The 17,355-nt window shown below is 42.7% G+C and overlaps 3 protein-coding genes across 4 annotated transcripts in view; all 3 read right to left on the bottom strand.

Annotated features, from left to right (window-relative positions):
- Nucleotides 1-481, bottom strand: part of dkk2 (dickkopf WNT signaling pathway inhibitor 2) — an 8,612-nt gene extending 8,131 nt beyond the window's left edge. Inside the window, exon 1 of the mRNA XM_047045375.1 lies at nucleotides 469-481. Within this exon, the coding sequence (XP_046901331.1) occupies nucleotides 469-481 (13 nt within the window). The remainder of the gene's footprint in view (nucleotides 1-468) is intronic.
- A 5,302-nt stretch (nucleotides 482-5,783) lies between these two features.
- On the bottom strand, nucleotides 5,784-12,352 carry LOC124484486 (hydroperoxide isomerase ALOXE3-like). The gene is made up of 15 exons (XM_047045412.1): nucleotides 12,250-12,352; nucleotides 11,722-11,875; nucleotides 11,084-11,288; nucleotides 10,865-10,943; nucleotides 10,652-10,774; nucleotides 10,414-10,517; nucleotides 10,068-10,240; nucleotides 9,805-9,948; nucleotides 8,455-8,658; nucleotides 8,283-8,369; nucleotides 7,944-8,113; nucleotides 7,439-7,560; nucleotides 6,996-7,096; nucleotides 6,702-6,872; nucleotides 5,784-6,574 (listed from the first exon to the last, which is right to left on the bottom strand). Exons 2-15 carry the CDS (start codon nucleotides 11,863-11,865, stop codon nucleotides 6,395-6,397), a joined length of 2,007 nt encoding a protein of 668 aa, XP_046901368.1. The 5' UTR covers nucleotides 11,866-11,875; nucleotides 12,250-12,352; the 3' UTR covers nucleotides 5,784-6,394.
- A 1,263-nt stretch (nucleotides 12,353-13,615) lies between these two features.
- hadh (hydroxyacyl-CoA dehydrogenase) lies at nucleotides 13,616-17,208 on the bottom strand. 2 transcript variants are annotated; one of them, XM_047045961.1, is made up of 8 exons: nucleotides 17,013-17,208; nucleotides 16,440-16,568; nucleotides 15,999-16,156; nucleotides 15,589-15,805; nucleotides 14,891-14,963; nucleotides 14,109-14,225; nucleotides 13,830-13,944; nucleotides 13,616-13,706 (listed from the first exon to the last, which is right to left on the bottom strand). In XM_047045961.1, the coding sequence occupies exons 1-8, from the start codon at nucleotides 17,127-17,129 to the stop codon at nucleotides 13,646-13,648; spliced, it is 987 nt and encodes a 328-aa protein (XP_046901917.1). In that variant the 5' UTR covers nucleotides 17,130-17,208; the 3' UTR covers nucleotides 13,616-13,645. The 2 variants fall into 2 exon arrangements, with proteins under 2 accessions (XP_046901917.1, XP_046901918.1); XM_047045962.1 differs by lacking the exon at nucleotides 13,616-13,706 and having other exon boundaries at nucleotides 13,805-13,944; nucleotides 17,013-17,207.
- Between the last annotated feature and the right edge of the window lie 147 nt (nucleotides 17,209-17,355).

The following is a 17,355-nucleotide window of genomic DNA, read 5'->3' as shown; positions in this document are numbered from 1 at the left end:
GAGAGGGGGGGAGAGGGTGAGGGACAGAGAGAGAGAGGGGGTGGAGGGAAGAGGGGGAGAGGTGAGCGGGTAGACGGAGCCAGCTGGGTCACACTGACCCCATGTCAAACTAGATCAAAGCCAAGCCAGCCCACTTCCTGTCCCCCACCCAGAACTTGCTGCACCCCTCGCTCAGCCCACCCAGGGCATGAAAGGACAGGCATGCCTCAGGCCACAAATTAATCAGTCCTGTAATGGTACCAAAAATAGTGCTCCACAGAAACATTAGTTGTCCTTGGACAGAACCCTCTTCACATTGGAAAAGAAGCATTTCGAGAGGCGAACAGCGCCTCTCAGATCTGGTGAAGTAGCCTCCACTAGCGAACATGCACAATGGAAGATGCTGCTGGAGAGAGAGAGATATCCGGATCAGAAACACTGTGCCGTTTGACTGGAAGTGCCCAGACTGGATCCACCCCTCTAACATACCTGAGTCAGCCATACTGTGGATACTAGGTGTTTTTATGTTGTTGTGTTGACACTGTTTTTTCTCTCTCTTTCTCTCTTTCTTTCTTTCCCTCTATCCCCTGCTCTTTCTCTATCCCCCCCTCTTTCCTTCTCCCTCTCTCTCTCCGTCCCTGCAGGGGGGAAGAGGAACTCGTTCTCAGCGTGTAAAGCAAAGTCATCAGCCCCAGACCCCCCTCTTGAGATGGAGGCCTGCTAAACCCCCAAACCCTAAACCCTCCACTCTGCCTCCACCCTGCTAGACCCCCACACCCTAACCCCCTCCACTCTGCCTCCACCCTGCTAGACCCCCAAACCCAAACCCTCTCCACTCTGCCTCCACCCTGCTAGACCCCAAAACCTCCACACCCCCTCTACGTAGACCCCCGCACCCCTTCTCCACCTAGGCCCCCTACACCCCTCCTCCCTGCCTCCACCCCCAAACCACACCTCCTCTACCGCCCTACACCCCTCGCCACCCCTACACCCCCCCTTCACCCACTGCAATCCCTTAGTCCTCCAACTTCCTATCTCAGAGGAACCCTAGCCCCCTACTTCCTGTTCTCAGAGGACCCCTCCCTCCCCCCGCTTGAGTCTGGCCTTCCCCCAGTCTGGAACTGTAAAGAACTGAACAAGACAATCAATCACCCTCAACAAGACGCTCAGCAACACAGACTCCTCCCTCCTGGCTCCCCTCCTTCACTCACTCGGTCGAGCGGAACAAAAAAAAATTTGAATTTTTTTGTTTTGGTTTGTTTGCTTTAAGTCACAATCAGCTTTATTGTAATCTAGAGGCACTGAACGCCTGTTTCAGCAGTCTGCCAAACGCACACACACACACTTTAACTCCTGACCCTACCAAAACACACACACATTCACACAAACACCTGTTTCTAAGTTATTCTAAGTTATTTGTATCACTTCTGTTCTCTTTGTACAGACCAATGTGTTCAGCTCTCTTATCATGACCACCCCCCTCCCCACTTTCTCTTTCTCACTGGATTTGAGACCACATGTTAGGGTTCTTCCTGTAAGACTGCACTATCAAGGGGACGACTGAGGGAACTTGTGTTGTCAAGGAAACGCCTCTCTCAAGACTCCATTTTGTTTTTTCGAAGACCAGTTGGTGCAAAAAAGGATCAACTTTTTTATTTTGTAATTTTATTTTACGGTTGAATTTCATATGTATGCTTTTTTGTATTTTGTTTTTTTTCATTTGCTTGGTGTATATTTTCAGTGATTGTTTTTTTAATTTTAATTTTTTATTTCATTTTTTATATATAGTCGTATATAAGAATAAGCTTTGGACACAGGAAAGCCATTTTTCTTGTTGAAGAGTCTTGCAGAAAAATGAAAATTAAGGCTTCTTTTGATAACTATTTGTAACAAATAGTAACTTCTCGAGTCTTGTTCAGATGTAAAATAATGCTCTCTCAAGTATGTGTACTTTTTAAAACTAACTGTCAAGATTCAAACTGTCACTTTTTCTTGGTATTTTTGCAGGCAATGTTGGAACACAGGCAGAACGTGCCTCTATTTTATTGTTCTGAAGCAGACAAATGAAGCAGATATATATATTTACCCCAGCACTTGGCAGTCTGTTTTCTTTAATTGCGATGGACCTTGTTTGTCTTCTCTCTCTGGTAGCTAATAGTGTGGTTCCACCATGTAGTTGGTTTACTTTACCCATGCAAGCATCTGTGTAAACGTTTTATTGATTTTATGCTCTTTTTTTGTGTTACTTGATGATGAATTGTTTTGTTTTAATTCCATTCTCATATTTTAGAGTCACTGTCATCTTGGAAGAGCACTTTGCTTCCCAAGTGGTCATATTTGAAATGTTTCTCAATGTCGCTTTTTTTTTGTTGTTTTTTGATTTTGTTGATTTTTTATGAAAAATAAAAAGGCATCATTGGCTTGTTCCTCCTCTGGGTGTATCTCTTTACGGTTTAAAGCGGAGAGTTAGAGAACTGATCATGTGAAATACAGAAAGTGCTACTGTTGATGCTACTCATGGACATACAACCTTTTAGACCTAGCATGAAAGTACGAAACTAAAAATTTAATCAAGTTATACTTCAACCTCAAGAATACACACACGTGTATATATACACACATCTGCAGTATATTATGAATGAGTGTGTATATATTTATTTATTATTGATTTATACACGTACATATATGACTTTATTTGAGCCAAGCCAGCAAAAAGCCTTTGAATTCTGCATATTATACGAAACACAGCCCTATATGGTTGTCAACATCAATGAGCATTCATAGTAAACATCGCCTCACATTGGCCCCCTCAAGGTACTGCAAGACAAGTTAAGTGTATTGGATATAACAACGTGTTAATCTCAAGGGGGAGACTTCAAAAGGCTTCAGAAAGTGGACCAGCAATTAAAACGCAGGCAGCATGCTACGCCCAGGGCAAACTTCACCCGGTATTACAGCACAGAGAATAAATAGGGAAATCTACATTAACTCTGTGTTTATATAGGGAGCCTTCTGAATGGAAAGGAGCAACGTGGAAAAGGTGAGATGGGGGTCTTCTAAACATCGTCACTGCTCCCAGCTGGAACGAGTAGTTAAATAGCTAGCTATACATTTTTACTGGAGGTTATTTATTTTCACAGTATAGAATTCAGTGTTTCTTGATTTAAGTCTGCTTTTCTGTTGTGGTTATTGCATGTTAGATTCTGGAACATGGCACTAAACAAATTATTCTAGATAGGGACACAGAAAGAAGCTAATTCGGGAACACGTGGTATAATGTTTTAGTATTTAATGTATTGTTCCTGAAGATTTGGCAAAAGTACACACATCTTTCACTCAAGTAGAAGGACAGATACTGATAAAGTTGAAGTACTGACTACACTTTTTCACTCAAGTTAAAATAAAGAAGTGTGGGCTCTGACATACACATAGGTATAGCCATTACATAGGTATAGCCATTACATAGGTATAGCCGTTACCACTACCTGTTGTAGTGTCAGCCTGCAACTAGACTTCACATCATATTCATACATTGATACAAAAAGACTGGAATCCTTTTTGACGCCAACTATTTCGAACGTCTCCCTTAAATATGCGTAAAAACAGTAACAACGGTGTAATAACAGCATAAAAACAGTGTAGTAAAAGTGGACATGTCCACTTTTACAACAGTGAAATGTTGTAAAAGTGAAATTTGTTGCAACAGTGTAGAAAGTATAATAATAGTGTAACAACTGTGTAATGACAGTATAACCACAATGTAATAATAACATTATAACAGTGTCACTAGTGTAATAATAATGATACTCATGTTTAAAAATACTTTTAGAATACGTTGAAGTACTGACTACTCTTTGTAAACTGAAAGAAGTATGGGCTCTGACATAGGCTATACTCGTAAAAAGTAGCCACTACAACAACCTGTTTTAGTGTCACGCTAACTGGATCTCATATCATGTTAACACATTAATAGAAAATGACACTATAGACATGCAGAAAAATCTAACCCAATATATTGGAGCTGAAAAGATTCGAGCCCCAAAAAATTGGAGCTGAAAAAAATTGAGCCAACAACTTTCAGCTGAAAAAGAGACAAAAAAATCTGATTGCAACATCCATTATACCAATGACAGGTAAGGCAATCGAGCCTGAATGCAATCGAACCATCTCAGTTCTCCAAAAAGGTCTAACTTGCTTGGTAGCTTTGGTAGACTAACTTATGTTTGTTGTAAGTGATAACCTTGAAATGAAAAAGGCAATGACCAGAAATAATATTGATCACACCACCATATTTGGCCTACTGAAAGTAACAAGCCTGGTTTGAAAATGTAAGAAGTAAGAAGTTGTCCGAAAATTAAAGTACTGATACCAGAAAAATCTACTATAGAAGGCCTACAGTAACGAAGCTGAGTCAACTAAGTTTTCACTAAACCCGCTTACTGTAGCCATGCAATTTGTGTGAAAGTATTAATACGTCTTAATAAGCATGCTCAATGCTCAATACGTATGCGAAGTGCCAGTACCACAGCGTAATTTTGTATTTCAGACCTGTGTGGCTGTCTGGCGCCAACATTAGTCGGCAAGAAGAGCGAGGAGGGTAGATTGTTTTAGCTAGCTTGTTAGCTTCACTAATGCCAGCTAACTTGAGAAAATTAATAACGTGGATGTCATACTCGAGCACCGGTTATATACCCTTATATATACCCTTATAAACCCTTAATTTGTGAGGAGAAACTTGAAGTAAGGCGACTTGGTGGTGCCCATCAGCCAGGGGATCACTGAAACTGCTGGTAAAAGTAACCTCAGGTGCAACGTGGATTGGTTATTGAAGAAAAAGTGGCTAACGGTTAGCATACAAAAGAAAGCGCCTTTCTCGTCAAGTGAGCCCTCAGCCTTGGTGAGTGAAAGCATATTTTATCACCCTGCCTTTGTGGTGCTGTTCCATGCATTGGTCTTATTTTTGGGCTGGATCGATAGATAAAGATGGTGACCAGTGTCCATGCTTATCTATTAAGGTTGTTGAATGGATCTGTATCCCTAAAAAGTTGTCTTTCCGCTTCGTTGCGGCCGTCAGTGGTGTTGAGCTCATTGCTGTTCGCTTGTTAGCCCTGTATGCACATTGGTTAAGTCCTTGGTTGCATTCCTAATTTAGGTTTGTAAACAGGGTTCTCAAGCCTCACGCATTGACCGTGATACACATGCATTTCAGTTAGGGGGGGAGAGAAGGTCTCCAGTTTGTGTACTAACGCTACAACACAGGTAGAAACAAGCCGCTCTGTCGTTAAAGTGTTTTGTGAAGTCACGCTTGTTGATGTGTTGAATTACATGAACACACCAGTAGCAAGAGGGAGTTTTGTAGCGTTACTGTCCACTGGTAGGATATGTATCTCATATTTGATATGGTTTTTGCCCAACACATTTTTTACATAAAAACGCCACTGGCTATTGTGTACATCAGAAACAAACTACTTATATAATAAATACACTGTTATATTGAACAAATGGTTAAGCATTTTAAAGGCATTCAACTCTGACTAAGATAGACTGCCCTTTAGCAACAATATATGTTTACTTTTTAATATTCTTAATACAATTTGAAGACTGCTGCTTTCCAATCTGTTATCTGAACGGCAACATTGGCGTTAATGGGTATACAGCGCCATCTTGTGGCTTTAACAACTCCAACACTGTCAGAGCAAATATTTCCAAAACTAATGAAAAAGAAAAACGTTTTATGTCACAATCTCTTTCACACAGATTGAGGACATTCAGATGACACTAGAGGAAAAAATGAACCACTGGAAGATCTTTGAGCTCTCTTTATTGAGGAAAGCTCTGTGGAGTGTGGTGCCAGCATTGCAGATTTAGTCAATCGCTTATTTGTTTCATCTTTGGAACATTCTCTAAACTCGGAAAACTGAGAAATATAAAAAGGAGAAATCAAGGAACATTATGATTCACAAATCTCTGATTAACATAACATCATAAAGTCGTTCATAGAATGGTACAATACATTTCCTGCCAAATATGACATGTAACGTGACCTTGTATAAATCCAACAACTATGAGAGAAAAAAACAAATTATTGTTTGATAATCATAAAGTGAAGTCGTTTATATTGAATTACAGCTCTTGCCCTCACCCAATCAATGTCCACTAAACATCTATATTTGGTAGCATTTATGCCAGTCAATTGTTGTTTACTATAACAGACCATTGAAATACTAACTGCATTGAAAATAGAATAAAATAAATTCCCAGCATTTCACCATAACTCTCTCTCTCCTTGTGACACTTCACATAAAAACGATACAATAAAGCATGAAAAAGCCCCCAAATATATCTTCAAGAAAATTGCCCCATGACCTCAGTCTTTAGAGGTTCTTACTAGAGGTACGTGTACTTTATATGGGTTTCAGATGGCTACACTGTTCTCTATGTTCTCCGGGTAGAGGAACGTGTACGGCAGAGGAAGGTCCACATTCCTGGCTTTGGTTTCATAGCTATAGACCTTCAAGTTATTCTGCAACTCTTCGATTTTCTCTAGAGGCGTCGCTTCAACAAAGCGCTCATTTGGAAAGCATCCTAGGGCCACCTGTGTGAGGAGACAAGGGATTGTTGTAGCAGATTTATAAACGTCAAGAATGTTTTTCCATCAGAAAAAAAAATCTTAAGTGTATTTTCTGGACAACTCAGTGTTGTCAATGTCATCTCGTACTCACAAAGTCAGGGGACTGAGTGCTCAGCAGGTTGACAGTGACCAAGCCGTACGCGGTCACGTTGATGTCTGGGAAAGTTTCCCACATTTTTTTCTCAGTATACTGCCCCTTAGTGGTTGGAGGAGGTTTCTGCAACGATGTGGGGCAGTTGGGCATCCAGCCGACCAAATCATCCTAGACAAAACAAGACCAGAAATTACAAACAATAGAAAATACTGAAAAACACAAAAAAGGATGGTATAAGAAGACTGCTGATGGCTAATATGCCTCTCGGCTGGATGGGAGATGATCCCTGACCTGTCCGAAATTGACAGCGCTGTGTTGGACTGAGGCAGTGAAGATCACCATGGTGAGGAACTTAACCAGTTCTAGGACGGTGCTGAAAAGCTCAGGGACACCTGAACGAAATAATTATTTCAGGGGGGTCAGATGGCTGAGCGGTTAGGGTATCGGGCCATTAATCAGAAGGTTGCCGGTTCAATCCCCAGCCAACCCAAATGTCTTTGGGCAAGGCACTTCACCCTCGGAGGGAGTGTCCCTGTACTTACTGTAAGTCACTCTGGATAAGAGCGTCTGCTAAATGACTAAATGTAATGTAAGTTTGATAAATGAGCTGATCAAAAGCATTGCATTATGGAAAACTAAAAAAGCTCAGTTGAGATGCATCATATTTTTTAACCACCTTGGTACCTGGAACACATAAATGTTTATATATATTGAGTGAGAGAGAGATGTTTGACCTGTTTCCTTCTTCTCCAGGAAGCCATGGGTGAAGATATCTCCGATCCACTTCTGCAGCTCACTGTCCCTTTCCACATCAGAGTCACAGACGTAGTAGAATTCCACCACACCCTTGACATAGCTGTGCAGTACAAAATACGTACGCTGATTTTAACTTCCCTAGGAATGTCATTGAAATATGTCTTTCAAGGCATGCAACGTTAACATATTTCTCTACTGTTGTAGCACAAACCCCAACAGCCCATTTGATATAGGTCAAGGCTTCTCCACAGTGTCATGTACCAAATGTAGCTTAAGTGGTTCACAATGCACCTTTCATCTGTTGTAAACGTTAACAGTTGTTCCTGTGGATCACATCCCATAGCAACATACACACCTGTGGATCACATCCCACATCAAAATACACACCTGTGGATCACATCCCACAGCAACATACACACCTGTGGATCACATCCCACAGCAACATGCACACCTGTGGATTACATCCCACAGCAACATACACACCTGTGGATTATATTCCACAGTTTTTGCCCGTCGTCTCTGTAGTAGAAGTTGGGGATGGATTCCAGACCTCGTGCAGCGATGTCCTCGGGCAGACAGAGGGAGCTGTAGGTGAGGGCAGCAGCTGCTTTCTGCAGAAACATGTTCATCCCTTCCCCTCCTATAGCAGCGTTCTGCAAATGTAAGAAATGTTTAAATCTTTAAAGCTGAATTCTTGAAACATTGGATGCGGACTGACTCCATCTAGTAGGACTTTTTCTGGCCCTTGTTGATGCAAAACTGTGAATGTTGAATGGACAGTTGCCTTCATGCAGAGTACCAATCTGCACCCTCTAACTTCACCTTAGAAATGATTCCATTTTCTGATATCAGCTGATTTCGAGCCTGGATGTTGATCTGAAAAGTGTAGCGGTAGTGAGGTATCAGGAGCTGAGAGGAAAGAGAGAGAGCAACTCATGAGAAAAAGAATAACAGAAAATCCTTTCATGGGTTTCAAGATACTACTGCTGTTTACCTTGTAGAGGGGGTGAATCGGCGGCAGGTTACGCAGGGTTGCCATGGCGAAAACTTCACAAAGAAGGTGGGTACGAAGCAGGTGGGTGGTTAGCTCATGCTCTACAAAGTCTGCGCTCCTCACGAAGATCTTGGCCATCAGCCAGTCGTACTTCGAGTCGGTGGGGAAGAAGATGGGGTTGTCCTCTCCTGGCTTCTGCTTCAACTGGAGAGGAGAGACAAGAGGTCAGGCACAAACTGTGGAGAGGAGAGACAAGAGGTCAGGCACAAACTGTGGAGAGGAGAGACAAGAGGTCAGGCACAAACTGTGGAGAGGAGAGACAAGAGGTCAGACACAAACTGGAGAGGAGAGACAAGAGGTCAGGCACAAACTGTGGAGAGGAGAGACAAGAGGTCAGGCACAAACTGTGGAGAGGAGAGACAAGAGGTCAGACACAAACTGTGGAGAGGAGAGACAAGAGGTCAGGCACAAACTGTGGAGAGGAGAGACAAGAGGTCAGGCACAAACTGTGGAGAGGAGAGACAAGAGGTCAGGCACAAACTGTGGAGAGGAGAGACAAGAGGTCAGGCACAAACTGGAGAGGAGAGACAAGAGGTCAGGCACAAACTGGAGAGGAGAGACAGGGCAGCCATGTTGTGTTACAACGAGTGGGGTGATGCGGCGACACAAAACTGTTAAAATATGAAAGTGATCTCCACAGAATACAGCTGTTTAATGATGATAGAATCCGGACATGGAAAATGATCAGTCCAGGATGCCATTTCACTGTATGTGATTGTAAGGCTGGGTGTCAAACCTGCCCCCACCTCTCATATGCTGAAGTCTGGAGTTTCTGGACGGTCTCAACTTGATAGGTCTTACACCCCATTCAATATGTGGTCTGATTGGTTGTTCTTGTGTATAAAGAGAATTGTAATGCATTGTTCTGTGGATTCTTCATCCCCTGAGACCTTCTCCTCAGTTCTCACTTGTCCTACTGTCCTATTCCTTGCTCACCTCTTGCTTTCTCTCTGATTTACAATGATCATGGTAGAGTGGGTAAGATTTAAAGCTTTCATATTGTAACATGTTTGCCTTGTAATTGATTTCATTCATTTGCAAAGTTATTAAATGCGTATTTCATTTAACCGTACTTTGACCATTCTCCGCTCTGATTTAACCCATAGAGTCAAATACATGGAATTCTATTGGTATTGGCATTATTTAGTTCATGCTAATACACTGTTCAGTTTCCCATCTTCCTTTAAACCATAGGGGAATTCGTTTTGGTTGTTTGGACAATAGTTAACCCCCTACATGACCACTCACATGCCTGCTGTTTTCCGTGTAGGAGTTAAAAGTGAGAGTTACCTGGATAGCGATGGGCATCAGTTTGTCATCTGGAGTTTTGTACAGCAGGACAAGAGGAGCAGCCATGTACTGCTGTTTGCCGTCGATCACGTTAGCGGGAATGTCATCCAAGCGAACATAGTCCGCAAGATAGATATTACTATTCTGTGATAAAGACAAAATGTGCCATGAAGTATATTTTCCCCAGTAAGACTTGCCTGAAGCGACAATGTCCGTTTTTTGTTTTTGTGTCCAGCCAATTAAACATGGAAGTTGTCACGCACCTGAATCTCCTGTGTGAGGGTAAGTTGTTCCTGAAAAGAATCTTTGACCATGTCGTCAGTGACAGGGAAGTTGTCCGGCAGCTTGCTGCAACGTTGGATCAGCATTGGGTTGATTCCGTTCAGGAACTGGTAGCCGAAAAACTCATCTTCCTCCCAGTGTTCTTTGACGTATTCTTGAATTGAGGAGATTACAGAAATGTGAAAACACTGATATTCAGACATCTACAGTTGACCCCTCTACTGAGGGGGGGGGGGGGGGGGGGTTGCGCAGTAGACCTCCCTGAAATGACTTTGCTAGTTGGAATGTCTGGATATATACACGATCAGTGTAATTAAGAATACTTACCAAAGAGATCAGTTTCTTTCTCGACATGAATTGACTCGTATTCATCCATGCCTGACCAGGGTACATTAGAAGACAGGAATCCTTGCAGGTAAAGTCTGGCAATACTATGGACAGATATAAAGAACATTAACTTAAAGACAGATTATTAATATTGTAATTAGGTTTTATTATTATTTTATATCAAAATGTCTGTTCTTTGCGTGGTTGTATATTGGACACATCTTGTATTTAAGCTTACGAAGCCCCAGCAGTGAGTTGGAACTGGCTGTCCTTGGTGAAGGAGAACCGAACTGCTCTCGGAAGGTCAAGTGGACTGTCTGCTTCAACACACTCAGGAACACCGTCTGCGTACACTTTCCATCTAACGGAAAAATATTAATGTAAAGTGTTGCTATGTAGTTAAGTGGTAGTGAAAGTAACCTTAATGTAAAGTGTTGCTAAATCTTCTCACTGGAAAACCCCCCGTCGTTTCTCAAGTTCCTTTTCTCTCTCCATCTGACCCTCTCGAATGTCCTCAAACACGAGTTTAGCTTTAAAAAAAAAAAAAGTTAATTTGTGTTTTAATGTAAAATTTACTCTCAATATAATAGAATGAATCTTTAATGAACCACTCTAGAATGAATGTATGGATCAAAAACTATTATATTTTTGATTGAATTCAAACTCTGACCAGTAGCTTCTCTGATGGACTGCGGTTCGTCAGTGGACAGCCAGTTGTAGCAAGGGAAGAGCACTTCCTTGATCTCTGGGGTTGTCACTGTGACTTTGGAGCAAAACCACTCATCATTCATCGGAAATAGGGTCTTCTTTAGTCTCAGCCTAATCAGATACAGCTCTCCCAGGTCAATCTGGCTTTCTATTACAATGTTGCGAACCTGAAAAGCAAAATAAAAAAGAATCAAGAGCATATTACTCTGGATGAGTTGTCTCATCTACAGTGAACAGGCAGAGCTGAGCAGTTCGGAGATCTCCTCGTGACACTAAATTACATTTAGTCATTTAGCAGGCGCTCTTATCCAGAGCGACTTACAGTAAGTACAGGGACATTCCCCTGAGGCAAGTAGGGTGAAGTGCCTTGCCCAAGGACACAACGTCATGTGGCACAGCCGGTAATCAAATTGGGAACCTTCAGATTACTAGACTGATTCTCTAACCGCTCAGCCACAAGACTCCCTTAACGCCACTAAATCCACTCAAAGCCAAAAAGTAGCAGACGGCTTTAGATACATTATCTGGACAGTGGACACACTCCAAAATCTGGGCGGGGGGGGGGGTACAAACTCTGACCAGGTACAAACTCTGACTCACAGATCCTTGGCTCAGAACCAATTTCTTGTTGATGTGGACATTGTCACTGCTTCCCTTCGTGCCAACGAGCTGCAAGAAGACTCTTTTTCTCGTGCCGGCAGACAACTTGTCCCCCGTGAACACTTTTGCTGTGTAGATCACCATGGTGATGTTCCTACGTTTATACATATTTATGAAAAAAAACACGGTGACTTTTTTATTGTAGCATTACACACCTCTATGTATATTTCAACTTTCTCTCTGTTTGTGTATAATATAATATACATATATATATATATATATATAAAGCTGTGAGCTATAAAGTCCATGGCAAGTAATGAACTTCGGTGTACTTCACAGAAAATGCTATGCACATAAGTATAATAATTTTGCTTTATAGTTGCTTTATAGTCCAAGTAAATATATTTACCAATTCTAATAGCAATGCTATCAAGTGCAATCTATAAATACTATGTATACACTGGCAATGCAAACTTTTTGCAAATTAAGTTACTGTCCTATCCAAATAGTCTTACAAAATTGTCTCACCTTCGAGTCGTGACTGAAAATGAGAAATGAGGCTGTCGATTTCTGCATTCCCTCTATGCTCCACAAGTGCTGTATATATACAAAACACAACGGTTTGGCAACGTGTACCGGTACATGTCTTGGGCTGCCCAGTTGTCAAGATCTAAAATGCAAAATAAATTTAATTTAAATGCTGGATTTCACAACAGGTGTTTGTTGATTAGAAAAAATAAATTTAATTTAAATGCTGGATTTCACAACAGGTGTTTGTTGATTAGACTCCATGGGAATCCAAGGTTTTGCAACATGACTATACGCGTTGACATGTCTATGAATCATTGTAGGGGTGGGGGGTGTCATAGGAGACAGGTACCACACACCCTGTTGAGTTGTTTATTGCTATTGGACTGTCTTTATCCAAATACAGGTAATCATTTCTGAAGAGCTAGCAAGGCCATCCAAGAGTATTTAACTTGTAATAGGAATATCTGCCATCTGTTCATCCAGTGGACAGACATCCATAAATACCATACCAAAGGTTAGTCCAAATGGGCAGACAGGGCAGATAATTAATGCTGCCAAAAATTGCAACTGGTGCAAACTGCCACTGCAAGACTACTGACCAGAACCATAAAATATGACCAAATCACTTCTACTCTTGCCCCTCTACACTGGCTCCCAATCCAAGCCATAGCTTATTTCAGTACTACTACTAACATGCAAATCCCTCTAGAATAACACTGCTTTACCAGTGAAGGTAGAGGAAAAAATAAACCACAGGAATATCTTTGAGCTTTTTATTGAGGAAGGCACTGTGGTGTGTGGTGCCAGGTAGCTGATTTTATCATTCGCTTTGACTCATCTTTGGAAACGGTCTTAACACACTGAATGGGAAGGAATGGCAAGGCCCTACGTAGTGTGGTCCGTTCTGCTGAGTTCATCATCAGCATGAAGCTCCCAGCCCTACAGGACACCCACCACACACGTTGCCTCGGGAAAGCTGTCAGGATTCTAAGAGACTGCTACCACCTATCCTTCAGTCTTTTGACCCCATTGCCTTCTGGCACGCTATATCGTAGCATTCGGTCTCGCACATGCAGACTGGACTATAGTTTCTTTCCAAGGGCCATCAGGCTTCTGAATGAACATTGATATGGACATTGATACACTAATGACACTCAAACTAGTCACTTTACACACTGTAACTTTAGCTACTGGTTGCACTTCAGCTAGTTCAATCAGGAGAGACCAGGTACGAGAAGAGTGATGTTTATTGCAGAATGGTAAATGTACAACTATGTTTTGGAGCTTAGACCCTGTGGGGGATCATAGCTCAGAGGACGCCTGCCCGACATCCGAGAAGAATCCCCCACGGAGTCCAGACACTGTGGCGGTGGCGGCAGCGACAACCAACGAGTCAAAGACGGAGACAGGAACTGGGTGGCGACGGGGAAGTCGAGGGTCGCGCACTTGATAGCCTACAGAAATTATACGGGAGAGAATCTTATTTAAAGGCACGATCATGTGATTCTTCGACAGCGTTAATTGATAGACGAGAGCGATGATCGAACCGAACCATATGACAGTAGCTAATTCTCTACTTGTATTTATAGAATCCCTCTCCGGTCTTCTTGCCGAACTTGCCCTCTGCCACCAGCTTGTTGAGCATGGGGCTCTGGCCGAAGAGGGGATTACCGGGGTCCATCGCACACCAGCCTGAAACCGTCATCATCACAACACAATGTTAAACCCTAGTTAAGTTGGGAGAGCGCTTCCCAAAAATGTTTTGTGTGGGTGGCAGTATGCCGTCGTGCGTGATGACGATGTAATTAGTAAATGAGGAAGTGATTATAGAAACAATTCAGGAAGTGGTTCCTCACCGTCGATGATGAACTTAGCCGTGTCCAGTCCGACGTAGTCCAGCAGCTCAAAGGGTCCCATGGGATAACCTGCCCCCAGCTTCATGGCGATATCAATATCTTCCTTTGATCCGTGGCCTGTGGAAAACAGCCAAACACATCAAGTTCAAGTCTTTTATTTGTCAGGTACACAGAGCAACACAAGGTTAGACTGGGCACTGAAATTCTTAAGACAAGACAACACAAGCACCTGGCATAACATAACATATAAGTACACAGAACAAATTTACATCTATGCTGAGCTTAGATAAGTGAACTTCCTAAATATACAGATAGCAATAAATAAACGACTATACTAACCCTAACACTAAAACGTCCTAAATTACAGATAACAATAAATAGTACGCTATACTAACCCTAATACACAAAAAACAAAACTGTTACAACCCTATAACCTAATCTAACCTAAGTGGAGTACAGTGCAGTAGTGCAAATTTGCAGATCAGTGACTATGTCAATGACCAAACAGGAGCCTGGTGGCAAGGTACAGTGAGGTACAGTAGTGCAATGTTACTGAAAGAGCAACCAGTAGCTGAAAGTGACAGTGTATAAGTGACTAGTGTGCAGTAAACAATGTCCATATCAGTGTCCATTGAGAACACATGAACCAATAGATTGATTTATCTGTCCAATCATGGCTGTCCCTCCTCTTTTTCCATGCCACTTAATCTCTCAGGAGACGGGATCCAGTGACATGAGTTTGGGATCGCAGACACCCTTTCTCCAGGTGTCTCTCTACGTACCTCTCTCATGTAGCCTGATGGCTTCCATCATGTAGGGAACCAGCAGGCGATTCACGATGAAGCCAGGAGTGTCCTTGAGAACACACACACACCAGACCATGTTTACATGCACAAAATATTACGTTTTTAGGCCCTTATTCCGAAAAAGACCAAATGTGTTGTATACATCTCCAAAGAATGCTTCTAAAACTGAAATGACATTGGCACATCCCCCGTCTTAATCGGAAAGTGGTGAGTTCAGAATATCCAAATATGCTGTTTACATGACCCGATAAAGGATGGATCGATTGTTAAAATTCCAAATATTGTCATATACTGAAAAACTGGTTTATTTGCATGCATGTGAACATGTACTAATGTTGTTAGTCTGCAGCTGCTACAATAGACAACATAACGTCATATCGTATCCTTACACCGTCATACATCAATGAAGGTAGGATGGATTAAATGGCACAAACATTTGCATTTACATTTAGCAGACGCTCTTATCCAGAGCGACTTACAGTAAGTACAGGCACATTCCCCCCGAGGCAAGTAGGGTGAAGTGCCTTGCCCAAGGACACAACGTCATTTGGCACGGCGGGGAATCGCTCCGGCAACTTTAGGATTACTAGTCCGACTCCCTCACCGCTCAGCCATCTGACTCTCTCTCTCAGCCAACAAACCTTCCCTGTCCTGTTGTAATCTGATCGTCCTACCTTGCAGGACACGGGCGTCTTCCCCAGAGCTTTGCTGAAGTTCAGCAGGGAGTCAAAGCTCTCCTGGCTGGTGGCCGAGGTGGCGACGACCTCCACCAGCCTCATCATGGGGACGGGGTTGAAGAAGTGGAGGCCCCCGAAGCGGTCCAGTCTGGAGGTGGAGCTGGCAATGTCTGTGATGGGCAGGGAGGAGGTGTTGCTGGCGAAGATGGTGTGTCTGGTGCAGAGGAGACAGTTCATGGCGTTAGGAAGGTTTTTTTTTTTGCTGTATTGGACAGATTTTACGTGAAGGGTGAAAAGAAAGAGAGAGACAGACATGCCGCAAAGTGCCCAGGCTGGACTCGAACCCAGGTCCTCAGCATGCACAATGTACATTGTTAAGGTAGTTTCTCCAGCGCTCCACCACTCACTCTGGAGCTACTTTGTCCAGGCCAGCGAACAGCCCCTGCTTGACCTTCAGGTTCTCTACGATGGCCTCTAGAACCAGGTCGGTTCCCTGGACCACCGCAGCGGCGTCCGTCGACGTGGAAACATTCTGCATCACCTTCTGAATGAACTCTGCACCTGCCTGGAGCAGAATATATGAATACACCATGCCATCATTTCAAAATAGGACGTCTTTTAAAAGGCTGAAGAATCAAATTAAAATAATAATAAAGTGTAAATGCAGTTATTAGTTTCTACATTTGCTTGTTCCCAATACAAAACATTTCACATTGGTTCCTTATATAGGATACTTGAGAATCATGAGAGTACAGCTGTGTATATTCTACATTTGGCTGAATTTATCATGTATCAATTCACTCATGGCGGGCAACGGGTGGCTAGAAAGTTGTTCGTGACCAGCATACCTCTGGTTTGTCAGCAAACTTCTTCTTCACCACCCTTTTGAGACTACCCTCGATGCCTTTGGCAGCTTTCTGCAGGATGTCCTCTGACGTATCCACCAGCACCACCGAATGGCCGGTGGACGCAGCAACCTGTCGGTAAGGAGAGAACTGGTGTTCACAAGTCGACGAGCACTGCATTGTATCTGTCAGCTGGTTGGTTGGAGACAAGCACTGTATGCCGTTTCGATGCCAATAGCTGATTCGAGGATAATACTTCAGCAAACGGCTCGTGTTTGCTAGATATTGCTAGCCATCTCGGTTTGCAAGTGTGCTATTTATGCCACAGACCATTTATACGCACAAAAATACTTCGCAACACGCTTTAGTAGCACTTGGACAACTTGCCAAAGTGACACCTGCGTTGCAAAAATTTTGATGCTGTAGAACTGCCAAGCAAAAACGTATAACACTTGTTTAGCCCTGGCATTACTAACTTTATGCAGCATTTCCTTGCATGCTAGCTAGCGTAGCTTAGCATGATACTAAGCATACCTTGCATTAATCAGACAAAGTCCAAATAACAAACTTCGATACCTGTGCGATTCCTGCGCCCATCTGTCCACCGCCGATGATTGTAACATGCTTGATCACGACATTTCTCACTGCTGAGGACGAAAGCCCCCTGGTTATCTGGTGTGTGAAGAAAGACATTGTTGAACAGAAGACTGCCCTGTCTCTTCACAGTCAAGCTCAGCAATGACTGAGTCGCACCGTAGAAAGTAGGAAGAAGGTCATAGAAGGCTTTGGTCATGTGATCACACTGACTATTCCATGACCTTTAACACAGATTCGATATAGATGAATGTTTTACAGGGGTTACTTAGGTAACCAAGTCCGGTCAGACATGTTTGATTTCTATACTTCTATAATATAATCC

This window comes from Hypomesus transpacificus, chromosome 22, assembly GCF_021917145.1.
Source record: "Hypomesus transpacificus isolate Combined female chromosome 22, fHypTra1, whole genome shotgun sequence".
Classification (NCBI taxonomy): Eukaryota; Metazoa; Chordata; class Actinopteri; order Osmeriformes; family Osmeridae; genus Hypomesus; species Hypomesus transpacificus.
This window is presented reverse-complemented; position numbering and strand designations above follow the sequence as displayed.

What these genes read in the sequence shown, in the direction of transcription:
- LOC124484486 (XM_047045412.1), bottom strand. Translation starts at nt 11,865, where the DNA reads ATGGTGATCTACACAGCAAAAGTGTTCACGGGGGACAAGTTGTCTGCC. An exon ending in CCTGGAGAAGAAGGAAACAG is followed by an intron (nt 7,097 to 7,438) that starts GTCAAACATCTC and finishes TATTTCGTTCAG; the next exon opens with GTGTCCCTGAGCTTTTCAGC. An exon ending in GCGCTGTCAATTTCGGACAG is followed by an intron (nt 6,873 to 6,995) that starts GTCAGGGATCAT and finishes TGTTTTGTCTAG; the next exon opens with GATGATTTGGTCGGCTGGAT.
- hadh (XM_047045961.1), bottom strand. Translation starts at nt 17,129, where the DNA reads ATGTCTTTCTTCACACACCAGATAACCAGGGGGCTTTCGTCCTCAGCA. An exon ending in CATCAGGCTACATGAGAGAG is followed by an intron (nt 14,226 to 14,890) that starts GTACGTAGAGAG and finishes TGTTTTCCACAG; the next exon opens with GCCACGGATCAAAGGAAGAT. An exon ending in GGCTAAGTTCATCATCGACG is followed by an intron (nt 13,945 to 14,108) that starts GTGAGGAACCAC and finishes TGACGGTTTCAG; the next exon opens with GCTGGTGTGCGATGGACCCC.